This window comes from Diospyros lotus, chromosome 1 (assembly GCF_014633365.1).
Source record: "Diospyros lotus cultivar Yz01 chromosome 1, ASM1463336v1, whole genome shotgun sequence".
Classification (NCBI taxonomy): Eukaryota; Viridiplantae; Streptophyta; class Magnoliopsida; order Ericales; family Ebenaceae; genus Diospyros; species Diospyros lotus.
In genome coordinates this window covers 53,930,238-53,945,177 of record NC_068338.1, presented here as the reverse complement: position 1 = coordinate 53,945,177, position 14,940 = coordinate 53,930,238, and the positions used below count along the sequence as shown (strand labels likewise).

The window sequence follows — 14,940 nt, the reverse complement described above, 5'->3', positions numbered from 1 at the left end:
TCGCTGTTTCCACAAACTGTTAGTTAATACAATGGTTTCGGAGTGGTAAGCTCCAATTCCTCTGCAAAATCAGTCGGAAATATAGCTGGTTGTCAAAGTTTAATCCCTTCCCCACCTCTACCCCAAAAAAGAAAAGAAAAAAGAAATCCCCCTAAAGGGGCTCACTTGCAAAAATGCACTCACAAGGAACTCTATCAACTTGATTGGTCAATGTTATTAACGTGATATATTGTGTCAATTTTTTTTTTTTTTTAGCCAAACCATAGTTAGCACTTGGAAACATTGTTTTATTTTTGTCAATGCCCGTCTCCTAAGTCTTGTGGGTTGCCCTGTCTCGCAGAGGTTGGGCAATGAGCTAATAGAAAGGCAGACAAACCAAACATTCAGATCAAGGTTGGCAAATGCATTGCAGTCTCTCACAAGTTCGAACAACCTTTCTGCTGCACTTGATCGCTCAAATTACCAAAAGTTCAGAAAGAATCTTCATAATTTTCTTATTGAAGTTAGAGGATTTCTGCGGACAATGTGATATGCAGACATTTTTTTAAAAATTTGCAACGGTAAGTCATCATCTCTTGTTTGTTGGTGTATTGCATTAGGAACTTTGTTTGGAGTCACGGGAGTGTTTCAGTTTTGACAGGCATTTGCTCTGCTTTCTGCTTGTGACTGCTACGACAGACATTGATACTTGTTTTGAATGCAATTAGACTGGTAAAATTACTTAGTTCTTGATTTTTAGGTTAAGTGACCGATGGAAAAATTCAGAAATACACAATTCTGAACCTCCCCCCCCCAACCTCCTTTCTCTCTCTCTCTTTCTCTGTTGTTCCATATGCTTGCATTTGTGCCATGTCTTCCATGATGATTATTATTGAACATTCAGACTATATATCTAGTCATATGTTAAAAATCATAAGAGGTGGAAAATAATTTCGACACCCCTTGCCACCCACCCTCCGCATTGCATACTTGCAAAATCAACAAATTTTGTCTATAGATGGCTGGAGGTTTAAGATTCATGTAGACCCGACCTATTAGGATTAAGGCTTGTGCTGCTTGTGATGTCACATTTCAGTTTTATTGGACTTCATGCGTTGTTTCTGAAATTTCCAAAGAAAAACTTGCAGTCTCTCTCCATGGATGCCACATCATCACTCACTTTGACTCAAGAAATAAGTTCCCTTGTATGCACTCATTAATATGACTTACTGCTTATACCACCTACTTGTATTCCAATGTGTGTTGGGCTGAACTCTAGAATTTTAGTGTGGTTTAGAGCGCACTAGAGTGATATATTAATCTATACTAAAACATAGAGGGATGCCAATTTGATGCTCCGCTCGTATTAATCTGTATTAATTCATCATTATGCACATAATTTTTTGCACGTACCTGTATTTAAATGCGTTGAGTTTACCTCGGGATTTCTATTTGGCTTACGACACACTTCAGTGTAGACAATATTAATCTGGACTGAGATATGAAGGGAGAAGAACAATTTGATTTTTCCCTCAAATTGTAGATCTATGATTTATTTTATAGCAACATAATCTTTCCCTTGCTATTATAAGATGGAAAACGACCATAGTCAGACACTCAATGCAATGCTTGTGCTTTGGCTTCTAGTATTATCTTTGGTTATATACTAATCCACAGTCATGACTGTTTTCTGCCCCAGGTTACTTGATGATTGTTGCATTCTTTTCACTAGATAAAGCAATTGGGGGATCTATAAGAATGATACGGCGCCAGGCAACAGCGTCATATTTGGCTTCCATTTGTTTCAATTTCACCATGGAATGTATTCCACAGCAGCAACAGCAGGTATATCACAAGGGCAGCAGAATTTTTCAGACAGGGCTATTACCGTGATGGACATTATTAATTAAGTTCTCTCTCTCTCTCTCTCTCTCAAAGCAGGAGATGAATTTTGGTTGGTTTTTGGTAGCATGCTTGCTGAGAAACTTCTGCCTCCTCCCATGCACCCCTTCTCTCAACACCCACCCCCACAAACACACAATGATGAAACCTGTGTAAGTAAATCTCTTCCGTGAGGAAAGTTTTGTGTCAAATGTTGTCGAGTGTAAACTAGGAAAGGAGACAAAGAAAGCAGAGAGCCAATGTATTTAGTTGAAGATGGGGACGTTCTTAGTCCTATGAGCGAGATGGTTTGTGGCAATATTTGGATGCTGTGAGGTGCCTAATTCAACTGCTGTAAATGTAATAATAATAATAATAACATAAAATTGGTGCACTGTTAGGAAGGAAAGAATTTATATAAATATTTTATGATTGTAAAACTATATTCCTTTGTTTAGGTATTACTTTAAAAATTAAAAAAAAAAAAAACTAAAATTCTGTAATCCTAAGAGCAGAAGAAACTAATAAATGCCCAGGATGTGTCACCAGCTGATTTTTTTTTTTTTCTTAATTATGGCTTTAACATGGGAATAATGTTATTTATCAATTTAGTATTAGATGCTATTCGATCTTTGCATCCAGACAGACCTGCTGGTTAAAGCAAGAGGTCGCTATTTGGTTCAGACCCCCCTACAAGTTTAGGCAAAAAAAATTGCTTAATTGCGGGATGTATAGAAGTCAAAAGACATGGTTGGTTGAACTAGATCAGCCAGAAGTTTGGCTGCCATTTGATTTGATGCTTAGATTCATAAATAACTCTATTATGATACTAGAAGTCATTATTAAACAAATAATAGTGTCCTTGCCTACCATAAAACTTAATCCCATCTGAAATAACAAGACAAGTTTGATGGGATCATTAAAAAAATAAATAAATTATAAAGTTTGTTATATATGTACTTGATGGATAATTTCTATTAGAGGTATTTCTATCCAATCCGAAGTCTCTTAAGAATTTATATTTAGATGTGTTGTTGGAAAAAGTAGCTTCGGTGTCAATTCTCGCTTATAATAATTAAAGAAAATATTATTGATACACTTATTTTGTATATTTTGAGCTATATAAGGGGGTATTATGACAAAAAAATTCCTTATAAGGCGTATAGAGACGTATGTGAGGCGTAGGATATTTTAGTCATAATACCTTGTTATGTAGTTTAAGATGTACAAAATAGGTGTATATCTAGCATGATTTAATAATTAAACACTGTCGACGAAATATAAAAATATTTTAGATAAAATATACTCAATTTTTGTTGAAATACACTCTGGTTCTGGTTGTGGTTTGAAAATCCTTATTAACAATTTGTGTAACTCTATTACTAATTCCATTAAATTAGCATTATTAAACTAAAATAAAAGATGTCGGCAGGTAACAGGTTCCACCGCTGCTGAAACCCCCATTGTTTCAGAGAGAGAGAGAGAGAGAGAGCAATAGGAGGAATCTACAAAGAGGAGGAGAATAAGAAGAAGAAGTGATGATGGATCGAAAAATGATGCAATCGGTATCATCTTCTTCCTTGACATTTTCTTTTCTTCTCTTCTTCGTCTTCCTCACCGATTCATCCTCTTCTGCTTCATTTTATCCAAGTCAGTCAGCTCCTCCTCCTCCTCTCTCTCCATCTCTCTCTCTCTCTCTCACATCACAAACCCACTAGCTATTACTAGCGATGTGTCCATCAATGATGGGCTCCTTCTAGAACCCACCGCCAAATGATTGCCAACGACGGCAATTGGAACCTTTCACCAACTATGGGCTCCAGCTGACATTTATTTTAATTTAATTAATATAATTTAAGTTAATTTAATAGAATTAGTAATGTAATTGATGTATGTATTCATCAGAAGTACTAAACCACAATGGCTCCTAGAATAGAGACATTTCTAAACCAGAGATTTAGATGCATTTTAGCCAAATACCTATATTTAAAACAATGTCATGATTTTCATATAATTAATTATTCCAATAAAAGCAACAAATTATTGCTTTCTACATTATAAGAAACCCCCATTTGGGACCAAAAACGGTTCCCTAATCCCATAACCCAAATCAACGAATCTAAATATCATCTGCTTTCAGGGCCATATATTTTCTAAAATGACAAATAAACAGTGAGCTTCGAGCGCCTGAAAAGGAATTGGACAGACACCTTGACAATTGACCAACAATTCCAAAACTATGGCTCTCCTAATGAAGTTTTCATTTCACTACTTAAAATAATACATTGAAATAGAAAACCACCATTGAAATGTTAATTCAAAATAAAATGAGAGTTAAAATATCAAGGAAAAAACAGTTATGTTTAAATCTCTCATGAACAAGTTTCTCTTTATCACTTCAAAGATTTCCTTCGTTACCTGTTATGAAATTATTTAAAAAAAAAAAACTAGTGATATTAACACTCAAATCTAACAAAAAAATAATATCAGTGTCACATATGTCACTTTAAATGTAGCAAGACAACATGAAACTAACCCTGCTAAGCCTAACATAATGAGGGAAACAAAAGGCTAGAATGCTCCTCCCATATGCAAATATTCCCCAAACCCTGGTCCCCTTACCTTAAAAATAAAAAAAGAGAGAATAAGAGAGTATTTAATGTACATCATAAGATGACTAAATAATGATATTACTCTTCAACATAAAGGTGTTATGTTAAGCTCAACGCAATATACAAGACTGATTCAAGTAATACAAGTACTGAAATCAACATTCAGAGATTAACCAGGTAGAATTAATTAAACCTTCCCGTAATAACCATCAGGTGTGAACATCATCAACCGGCGGCCCCTCAAATTGCTCTTCTTGAATCTGAACGAGAGAGAGACAATTAGACAACAGTTGGCCAGCAGCAAAGAAGGAAGGAAGTCAAATATATATATATATATATATATTTGATCAACTCATCAAAAATATTTGTACAGTGTTTCTTAAAGCTCAATCATTAAGCTGACCAAAAATTCGAGTCCTCCTACAGCCCGACAAAGGTAAGGAAATTACTCGAATAAGTCCGTCTTTATATGATGGAAATACTCGACAGAGTCCTACTTTCTAACATGATCATCCTTGTGAGATTGTCTGACCACATACACACAGGACACGCATAGAAAGGATGGCTATCATGTAATTCGTGCCATTTACTATGGCTAATTATCACATGACATAACAAGATTCGAGTCCCTTCCAACTGAAAATGCTAATATGCTTGAAGTTCTACAACAATAAACCCATAAACCATCACCACTATCATCTTGGCAATCTTCCCAAACTCTTTTCTGATTTTTAGACACCAGCAAAGCAATAAACTGATGTTCCAAATGAGTTCAAGAAAAGTAATTAAAGCACCCACCCAGAAGACAAAGGTGCACATTCGTAGTACTCTTTGAAAAACCAACATTTGCTACAGCAATTAGATTTGACGTACTCATCAACACAAAGAAAACAAAGCCACCCACGTAGGGAAAGGTTTTGAGATCCTATACCCTATTTAATTACATCAATATTTAATTACATCAATCAACCCATTAGTGATCACTTGTGCAACACACTTTTCTTCTGAGGCTTCAGTTTCTTTTGAGTCTGGTTCTCCTGAAAATAGCAACACAAGAATAAAAAATGAGAAGAGAACTTTCAGCATATGAATTCGAGAAATAATGAAATGAAAGCAATAAATTTATGTACCTTTTGTCTTTGCAGGGCTTCATAGTCTATCCTGTCCTTCCACTTGCTCTTACGTAATTTGATTGGCCGATTTCCAACATACTTACCTGCAGCCACAATTACACTCTTGGCAATCCATATAGAATCTTTACCCTATTCTCAATTTGATAAATTACATATTACTAGAAAACTAAGCTCAACGGTCAATTTATGTGAAAAGTTAAAACCATAAGAACTATAATATGTACAACAAATTCAAGAGCACTTTTTCCTTATCAGGCATTGAGCGCTTGTTATTTCCAAGGTAACTGTCTGATCCCCATTCAGCCCCAGTTACATTGGTGGTATACCAATGCTAATAAATGAATGCAACCACTTGATTGCCAACCAAATTTGCAAAGATGTAAAGACAGTTATTTATCTTTGCCTCCAAGGGAACTCTATGCTAGAACTCCCCAGGTAAGTTCCACAACCTTCCAAGACGCAATTGTGTTGATAGAATAAAATATTGTAGCTGATTCATCATACAATCAGCAGCTAGTAACTTGCATAACTATTCCCCAAGGCGCTGATTCTAAATCCTCCTGTAAAGCATGCAGAAGGATCATATCTGATAAAGCAATATTGTTTTATTTGAAACAGTGAACCTATTCGAGAGAGAGAGAAAATTTATAAATGCCTCATTAACCCATTTGGGGTTTCAGCTCCTCTATTATATATTCCTAGAACTAATACATCAAATGACAAAAATGCCATTGTCTTGTTCAGTAACAGAAAATAGAAATAACATCATAAAATTATGACAGCACAAAAATACAGTAAAATCTAATACGCCCCCTCAAGATGGACTGTGTATGTCATGAACAGCCATCTTGGCTAACAAAGGAAATAAAAGAGATGCTGGTAACGCTTTGGTGAAGACATCAGCCAGCTGGTGTCGTGAGCGAATGGGAAGCAGCTTAACAATTCCTGCAACCAGCTTCTCACGAATAAAATGACAATCCAATTCGATGTGCTTCGTGCGCTCATGAAACACCGGATTGGAAGCAATGTGAATGGCAGCCTGGTTATCACAAAAAAGAAGAGCAGGAGATGAAGTATGAACATGAAAATCCAATAATAATTGAGTGATCCATACCAGTTCACTTGCAGTGGATGCAAGTGCCCTATATTCAGCCTCTGCAGAAGAGCGGGAAACAATACTTTGTTTCTTAGCCTTCCATGAAATCATAGAATCACCAAGAAAAATACAAAATCCAGTAGTAGACTGTCTTGAATCCAAACAAGAGCCCCAATCAGCATCAGAAAAAGCTCTAAGCTGAAGCGAAGAATTAGCTGAGAAAAACAAACCTTGACCGGGGGCTGTTTTAAGATATCGTAACAAATGATGAGCAGCATCTAAGTGAGGCTGACGAGGCTGTGAGATAAACTGACTGAGCTTATGAATAGTAAAGGTAATATCAGGCCTAGAAACTGTAAGATAAAGCAATCTACCGATAAGCCTTCGATACACTGAAGGATCAGGCAGTAAATCACCCTCAAATGAACATAATCTGGTATTAGGTAACATGGGTAATGAAGTAGGCTTGCAAGCAAGAAAACCTGTATCCTCTAGAAGCTGAAGTGTATAATGACGCTGAGATAGAGAAATACCTTTAGAAGACCGAGCTATTTCCAAGCCAAGAAAATACTTCAACCGACCTAGATCTTTCAGTTTAAAATGATGATGAAGAAATTCCTTTAGAGAAGTAATGGTGGCAGCATTTGGACCAGTGATGATAATATCATCAACATAAACGAGTAAGGCCACAAAAGAACTGCCAGTACCCTTAGTAAACAATGAATAATCAGATCGAGATTGATGAAACCCATGTTTAATAAGAACCCTAGAAAACTTCGAAAACCATTGACGAGAAGCCTGCTTCAAGCCGTAAATAGACTTGTGCAGCTTACACACTAATCTCCCTCCCAAAAGACGAGTTTTAGGCTTTTAACCAGGGGGCAAGTCCATATACACTTCTTCAAATAAATCGCCATTTAAGAACGCATTATTCACGTCAAGTTGTACAAGGGACCAATTATGAACATCAGCAAGAACAAGTAAAATCTTAACTGTTACCAGTTTTGCAACAGGAGAAAATGTATCGAAAAAATCTAAACCCTCTTGCTGAGTATATCCTTTTGCCACTAAACGAGCCTTGTATCGTTCTATAGAACCATTTGAGTTATATTTAATCTTGTACACACATTTACAACCAATAGAATGTTTATTAGAAGGAAGAGAAACAACTGACCAGGTTTGATTTTGATGCATAGCATTTAGTTCAGCCTCCATAGCAGCCCTCCAATGAGGAAATTGAACTGCTTGAGAATAATGTTGTGGCTCTGGAGTAGAAGAAACTGATAAAATGAAAGAACTATGGGAAGCTGAAAGTCTGTCATAAGTAAGATGATCATTCAAGGGATAAAGAGTCTGAGTATTTGACAATGGTTTGCTAGTCAGGAGACTGCAATGAAAATCTTGAAGATAAGATAGTGGTTTAATAACTCAGGTTGTCCTACAAACAGGAAAAGTAGGAGCCGCAATAGAAGAAGAATAAGGAACAGCCAAATCAAAGGAAGAAACTGGAGCTAGATCAGAGAAAGTTGGAGTACGGGAAGATTGAATGGAAGGAGAAATCTCATGAGGAGATGAAGAAGATGTCATCTCCAAAGATGGCATGGGCAAAACAAGATCGGGAAAAGGATCAATCAAGTCAGCAGAGGAATTAACAGTGTGGAAAGGAAACACATGCTCATGAAACACAACATCCCGAACACCAATATAGACTTGCGATGAAGATCATACAATTTATATCCTTTCATGCCTGGTGGATAGCCAATGAAGACACATGCAGTGGCTCTAGGAGAAAACTTAGTCCGATGAGAAGGTAGGGTGGAAGCAAAACACAAACATCCAAACACCCTCAAAGAAGCATAGTCAACAGGAGCATGGTATAACATTTGATAAGGTGTCTGAGAATGTAAAACAGCAGCTGGTGTTCGATTTATTAAGGCAACCGCAGTTAGGACACATTCCCCCCAAAATTTTATAGGAACCCGAGACTGAAAAAATAGAGCCCTAGCCACATTCAGTAAATGCTGATGTTTACGTTCTACAACATAATTCTGTTCACACCTTTCAACACAAGAAAATTGGTGAAGCACCCCTTTAGATGAAAAAAAATCCGTAAAAGATAATTCAGGGGCATTGTCAGACCTAAAAGTCTTGATAACCGTATTAAATTGAGTTTCCACCATAGCAAAAAATCTAGGTATAATTGCCTTAACATCAGATTTCTGTTTCATGAGAAATACCCAAGTAAACCTTGTACAATCATCTACTAGGGTCAAGAAGTATCTATAACCAGCATGTGTTTGTATGTGATAAGGTCCCCATGTGTCACAATGAATAAGATCAAAAGCCTTTTGAGACATGCTATTATTTGAAACAAAAGACAGCCATCTCTGTTTTGCCAATGGACATATTGAACAAGGAACCGTGGCCCTTTTATTATTTTGAAAATTCAACAATTCACTCAACATATCCAGTTTTTTAAAAGCTAGATGACCTAGCCTGTTATGCCAAATGTCTCTACTAACAACATGTGCTACTATTTCATCAGAATTACACAACCTATCATCAGATTGCTTATCAAAGACAAGTGATATTCAGAGTGTCAACAGCATAAAAAGTACTAAAAATGAGGGATATAAAACAATCATGGAACAAAAATTATGAGTGAAGTACTACTTACCATTCATTTCTTTTAAAGCTGCAGAAAGATCAGAAGCATTGGAAAAACTAACAAATCCGTAGCCCTTGGTTTTCCCAGTATGCTTATCTCTAACAACCTGACCATAAAATAATGCACAATTAGATAACAGAGAAGATAAATACACAATGGGGGATGATATAAATACACAACAAACATGGTATATAGCATCATAAGAAAAAGAAATCCAAGAAAAAAAATGTAATAAGCATATGCATTTCCAAGACAATTACTCCATTCAGTAGAACAACTGCAAAGAAAAAATTGTTCAGAGTTGCAAGGGATGCATTAGAACATGATATAAATGAGAAGCAAACAATAACGCAAACAAACAATAACATAGTCATTTTTCTACTCAGTAAAAATTGCCTAACCAAGAGTTGAATTGTTACAGAAAAATATAAGTACATCTATTAAAAGGGTGTTCCCAATGCACAAGACAGGGACCACGTTCTGGAAAAAGAAATCCTAATATCATTCCTTTTATTGCTATTAACACTCCAGAAACACTTGAATCCAAAAAAGAGCACTCCAGAAACCCAATATTGAACTTCTACAAAGACTCCCAATATCAGCGCTTTGCAAGGTTGTTAAAATCGAGATTTTAAATGGGATTGATAGAAGGTCCATAAAATCTGTCAAAACTCGATTCTGACAGAGGCTTCTCTCACAATTCAGGATGAATTGCGTGGGAATCACTGAACAGAAAGAGGGAGGGGAAATACAGAAAGAGAGGGAGAGTTGAAAGAGAGAATATGAGAGAGGGAAATGAAACCCAATTGTATTCAAGCATGCCCGCTATAGTAGCGGTTGTTCGCTTATATACTCCTCCGTTAGGAGTGGCGCCAAGATTTGAATTAGATTCTTCTAACTACCGATCTTCTACATTCTTCTATCCCCATAACCACCATCCCCATTTATTACAATATTACCCCTCTTCTAATAGGCTATTACACGGCTACCCTTATCACATGACAAAATTGAATCGTAAACTTGGATCGTAAAATTGTAAGATTTTAGAGACAATTAAAAATATTCTTTAAGTAAATATATGTTCAGAATAATATAATTTTATAAAAAATGAATTAATATTGCTTAGTAACATGATTATTACAATTTACAACCATATTCCTTATGAATACAGTACATGTATGTAGCTATTTCAAAATAAATTCATCTGTTAATTTCAAAAATATTAAATAATATGAAATTTCTAAATATTAAGTCCATTTTTTGTCATCATTCATCCATAATTAAAATTTCAAATATTAATTTATATATAATGTAAATTTTCATAAGTCAATCATAACTTAATATAAATAAAAACAACACACATTATTAAACATATAACAAAAGTATGCGAGTTTACAGACTGAGTTTATGAGTTTATAGACCAAGTTTATTAAATTTACAGTATTGAATCACGAGTCAACTCCGATTCGAAAATTCGAGTTCATAAGTGAGTTGACTCGTTTAAAACTATGTGACTCGTAAACTCATACGAGTTGACTTGTGAGTTTGACTACAATGGCACTTTGTCCCCCCAAAATTGCCACAATCATATCGAAACTCCAAAGTCTGCAGAATAACAAATTACACAGAGTCCTACAAGCAACTACAACACTCATTTCAACAATTTTTGTGCTTGCATCTTACAAATTTGCACATTTTGACAACCACCAAACCCCACTGTAGAATGTAGAGAATCCTACCTTAATTATACGAGAAATTGAAGAGCTCCAAGGACTTCATATTAACATCTGAATGATGACATAGAAAGGCTCAAATACACCAAATAGACAACTATGAATCACAAAGTTGCTACATGAAACACAGGGCAATTTAAATAAGAACTTACCCTGGCCATGTTGAATGAAGGAAACCTTGAAAATGCTATGGCGAGAACATCATCATTCACCTCATTACCAAGATCACCACAAAATAAACGAAAATCATCTGCAAAATGCCAAAAGCACCATCACAATAAGGATGAATCCAGTGAAATAATGGTGATAGGACCATGGCTAACAAACTACACTCCCCCAATAGAACGAATAAGGCATAAGCTGCACACCATGAAATACAGAATCATCACAAGAAGCTAGAAGAATTCTCCAGTTACTTTTGTGAAGAATGCAACAATAGAGTATAGGCCAGTTTGGGGATTATTTTCACGTTTTATTTGAAAAGCATAATCAGTACATGCATCCATGTCACAACAGCCAGCTTTAACTTTTTTAAGTGCAAAACAAGTTGATGGTTTCATGCTGCTATGTTTTCTGTACAACTAACAGCTTATTTTAAGAATGCACTAGAGTCATGTTCCATATTGGGTCAGGCACAACATCTGTCAAACAGTAATCTAAATGTGCTATATCTGCTTTTCTAAATTTTCTCAAATCGGAAGCTTCTTAGGCACTTGATGGACACGCTTTCATTTTTCCTAACAACTTCTTGGGAAATTTTGACACAATAATTTATGATATCAATATAAGTTGTTCATTAAGCAAATCTGCAACATCAAAGCACTTTTTAGATTTCTAGAACAGCCAAAATAAACTTGATACAAAATCTAAGAGTTATTCTTGCAAAATATTTTAATCCAGACAAAGACTTTAATCACTTCTCTCATTAAAAAAATGATCATGCAGGAGGGCATATCTACAATTTCAAGAAATTATAAGCACAATCATCTCCTCTTCTCTTACAGTAGATGATTCTCACTTTCTTTTTCATTTGTTTCATCTGGAAGCAGTTTTATACACATAGACATGCAAACCATGATTTAAATGGCCAAATCCAATTGACCGAAAGGGTTCAAAAGATTTCACCATATTAAAATGAAATAGATTCAAAGTGTTCATTATCCTCTATGAAATACAGCAGGGAGCATACTAGACACGTGAAACAACTAAAGTCCACTTAAACTAACCATCAAAATCTCAAAAACAAATTCAACAGAATGACCTTGAATCCTTTCAGTTTTGTTGCAAAAAGAAAAAGATCCAAATTCTTTTCCAGAATTCCCAGTCAGCAATCAATTGTTAATGATTCAAATTTGCTGAATGTTGGCTTTTATTCAGAAAATCCACATCCGATTTTTCAAAAGAAAGGAAAGGAGACGCCTTCAGGCATTATGTATACCAAGAGGGCTCTCTCATTTATATTCCAGTCCACATCCCAAAAGGAAAATAAAAGAAAACTGCAATGAGAGAGAAATCATACTTTCAGGCCAGTCTGCAAGAGTTGGATCTTCCCAGCTTTGCCCAGCAGCTTTCCGCGGTATTGCCTTCTTTTTGATCGCTGCCTTGTTCTCAATTTCACTGCTCTCAAGAGCGGCCTTTACACTCTCAAGAGCTTTAGGAGTTATAATTTGTACATCCTTTTGAAACAATTGCTGGGCCTGCCGACCATAGAAAGTACAAAATTTTAAAGTAATTATGACATACATACAAAAATACACAATCATGACTCTTTTCTAAGAAATTACCTCTGAACTCGAGTAAGGTATTTCTTGCTTATTAATGAGGCTATTTCATCTTTATTTTTTCTTTTATCATTAAGATTAAGGTAAGTATAATCGTTCTATTCCTTTAGTCCCTAAAGTAAAACTACGTTTAGATATTCAAGTGAATCAAACCAAATTTCTATTTATATTTTAAATTCTATTTTATTTCTGTTTCATCTCGTTATGGCTTATTGTCATTATTTCATCTAAACAATATTCAATCACTAATAGAGAATACAGATATAGGATAGGAGAAAACTGTTCATTATAATCCAATTCATGAGAACAATCAACGTATAAAGCACCAAAGGTTCACGAGAAAAAAAAAAATAAATGTGAAACGTGAAAGTCCATAATAACCAGATTTTCTCATATAGATCAGCACTTATGCATGCATGGTTACAGAACAAGCGGGAACAGGAATCAAATTGACAAACGAATTCAAGGACGCGCTCTTAATCACCTGCTGATATTGCGGAAGAGAGTAGACTCCAGGAAGGGCAGCCGCCGGGTAGACCGAAGGAACAGTCACCGGCAGAGCGGGAACTTGTACAGCTTTCGGAGGAGGAGGAGGAGCCGCTGCGGCGTATTGCTGCTGAAGGTGGAAAGGCACCGGAAAGTACGAACCACTCGTGTATGTAAATTGCGACGAAACCGATGCAGATGCCGCCGACATGCGCAATATATTCTCTCTTTCTCTCTACCAATCGATGCGAGAATTATGTGGATCGAAGTGTGTGTGTGAAAGGGAACTCGACGGTTCTAAGAGCAATGGAGATTCGGATTGGACCTGCAACAAACCCTTGGATCAAACGCGCAAATAGATGAATATGATGTGCTCCGTGGAGGGTGGAAGAGAAATCTAGAAAGAACTGAAATCTCGTGCTGTCCTCGTCACGCCATCCTTTGGCGACACGTGGCCGGCAAAAGATCCCTCGATGCCCAGTGGACCCGGCCCGCTGGCAACCCGAGCCTTGTGGGCCGACGCCTTGGAGTTCACGGCTCAGCCACGAGGGTACGGTTTGGTTCGAATCGATCGGTTCGGTCCAGAACTGAGGGACCCTCCAACATTGAGAGATTTGAGTTCAATTCTGCTGCCGTAGTAATATTAATTATTATTATTATTGTTATTGTTTCAATATAATAATAAAATTATTAATTAAAAATATTTTAATTTTTTAAATAATATTTATTTTAATATCTGTTATAATTAAAATTTTTATAGATAATATTTATTTTGATATTTTGCTATCCAGTAAATTATAATTATTATGGATAATATTTATGTAAAGTTATGTTGTTTGAATTTTATTTGAAATCTCCAATCAAGGAGAATTTTACATATTTTTAACTCAAAAAATTATTTTATCTTTTTAAATTTTTTTATCTTTCAATAAGCTTTTGCTTATGACACATTAATTAAGATTAAAAATTAAATATGATTATTAAACATTAATAAAGCATAATGTTACTGTATATGGTATGTAAGTCCCTAATAATCTAACAAAATCAAGTTTAATTTACATAATAGTAATCATATTAATATGGCATAAATTACACGTCCCTAATATGGTGGGCGTGACCTCTTGCCGTTCACTATAATAGATAACAATCATAAGTCGATTGTGCATTCACCACTATAAATAGCCACCCGAGTTACGATTTTATTTAATTTGAACCTTTATTGCATACAACAATAAATTTATTAATTAAAAATATTAATACCAAGTCATTTAAATTTTGTAAAAAAAAAACAATAACAAATTTTAAGTAAATATTCTAATATTTAAATCAAATACTAAAAACTTAAATATTGCATTAAATTAGTATCAAAAATATATATTTTTTTAATAAGGGGTCATCTACTTGTAGAGGAGTATGAAGCTTTACAATATTTATTGGATTGTGATTCTTATGGATAATATTTATTTTAATATTTTAAAATCTCTTAAAATTATGATTCTTATAGATAATGTATATCATTTTCATGAAACTCTTAAAGAGATTTTCAAATGTTAGAGTTATTCAATTTGTCA

The 14,940-nt window shown here is 35.2% G+C and overlaps 2 protein-coding genes across 10 annotated transcripts in view; one reads left to right on the top strand and one right to left on the bottom strand.

The window, feature by feature from the left end:
* The window catches only part of LOC127806606 (uncharacterized), a 52,173-nt gene extending 49,913 nt beyond the window's left edge, over positions 1–2,260 (top strand). For all 4 annotated transcript variants that reach the window (XM_052344016.1, XM_052343998.1, XM_052343993.1 and 1 more), the window contains 3 exons: positions 341–560; positions 1,679–1,824; positions 1,921–2,260. In XM_052344016.1, coding sequence (XP_052199976.1) covers positions 341–529 — 189 coding nt within the window. In that variant the 3' untranslated portion in view covers positions 530–560; positions 1,679–1,824; positions 1,921–2,260. The remainder of the gene's footprint in view (positions 1–340; positions 561–1,678; positions 1,825–1,920) is intronic.
* Positions 2,261–5,273: 3,013 nt separating this feature from the next.
* LOC127807930 (uncharacterized) lies at positions 5,274–13,765 on the bottom strand. 6 transcript variants are annotated; one of them, XM_052346170.1, is made up of 6 exons: positions 13,368–13,765; positions 12,622–12,799; positions 11,255–11,352; positions 9,379–9,475; positions 5,603–5,688; positions 5,274–5,509 (listed from the first exon to the last, which is right to left on the bottom strand). In XM_052346170.1, the coding sequence occupies exons 1-6, from the start codon at positions 13,578–13,580 to the stop codon at positions 5,453–5,455; spliced, it is 729 nt and encodes a 242-aa protein (XP_052202130.1). In that variant the 5' UTR covers positions 13,581–13,765; the 3' UTR covers positions 5,274–5,452. The 6 variants fall into 6 exon arrangements, with proteins under 6 accessions (XP_052202130.1, XP_052202163.1, XP_052202153.1 ...); XM_052346203.1 differs by lacking the exons at positions 5,274–5,509; positions 5,603–5,688 and adding exons at positions 6,258–6,852; positions 6,932–6,998 and having other exon boundaries at positions 13,368–13,763; XM_052346193.1 differs by lacking the exons at positions 5,274–5,509; positions 5,603–5,688 and adding exons at positions 6,258–6,848; positions 6,932–6,998 and having other exon boundaries at positions 13,368–13,763.
* Positions 13,766–14,940: the final 1,175 nt, after the last annotated feature.

Bases quoted from the DNA above. Each gene is read 5' to 3' on its own strand.
- LOC127807930 (XM_052346170.1), bottom strand. From the start codon at position 13,580: ATGTCGGCGGCATCTGCATCGGTTTCGTCGCAATTTACATACACGAGT. The intron at 12,800-13,367 runs GTGATTAAGAGC...TATGGTCGGCAG, and splicing joins CTCTTCCGCAATATCAGCAG to GCCCAGCAATTGTTTCAAAA. The intron at 11,353-12,621 runs GTATGATTTCTC...GGCATTTTGCAG, and splicing joins TCTTGCAGACTGGCCTGAAA to ATGATTTTCGTTTATTTTGT.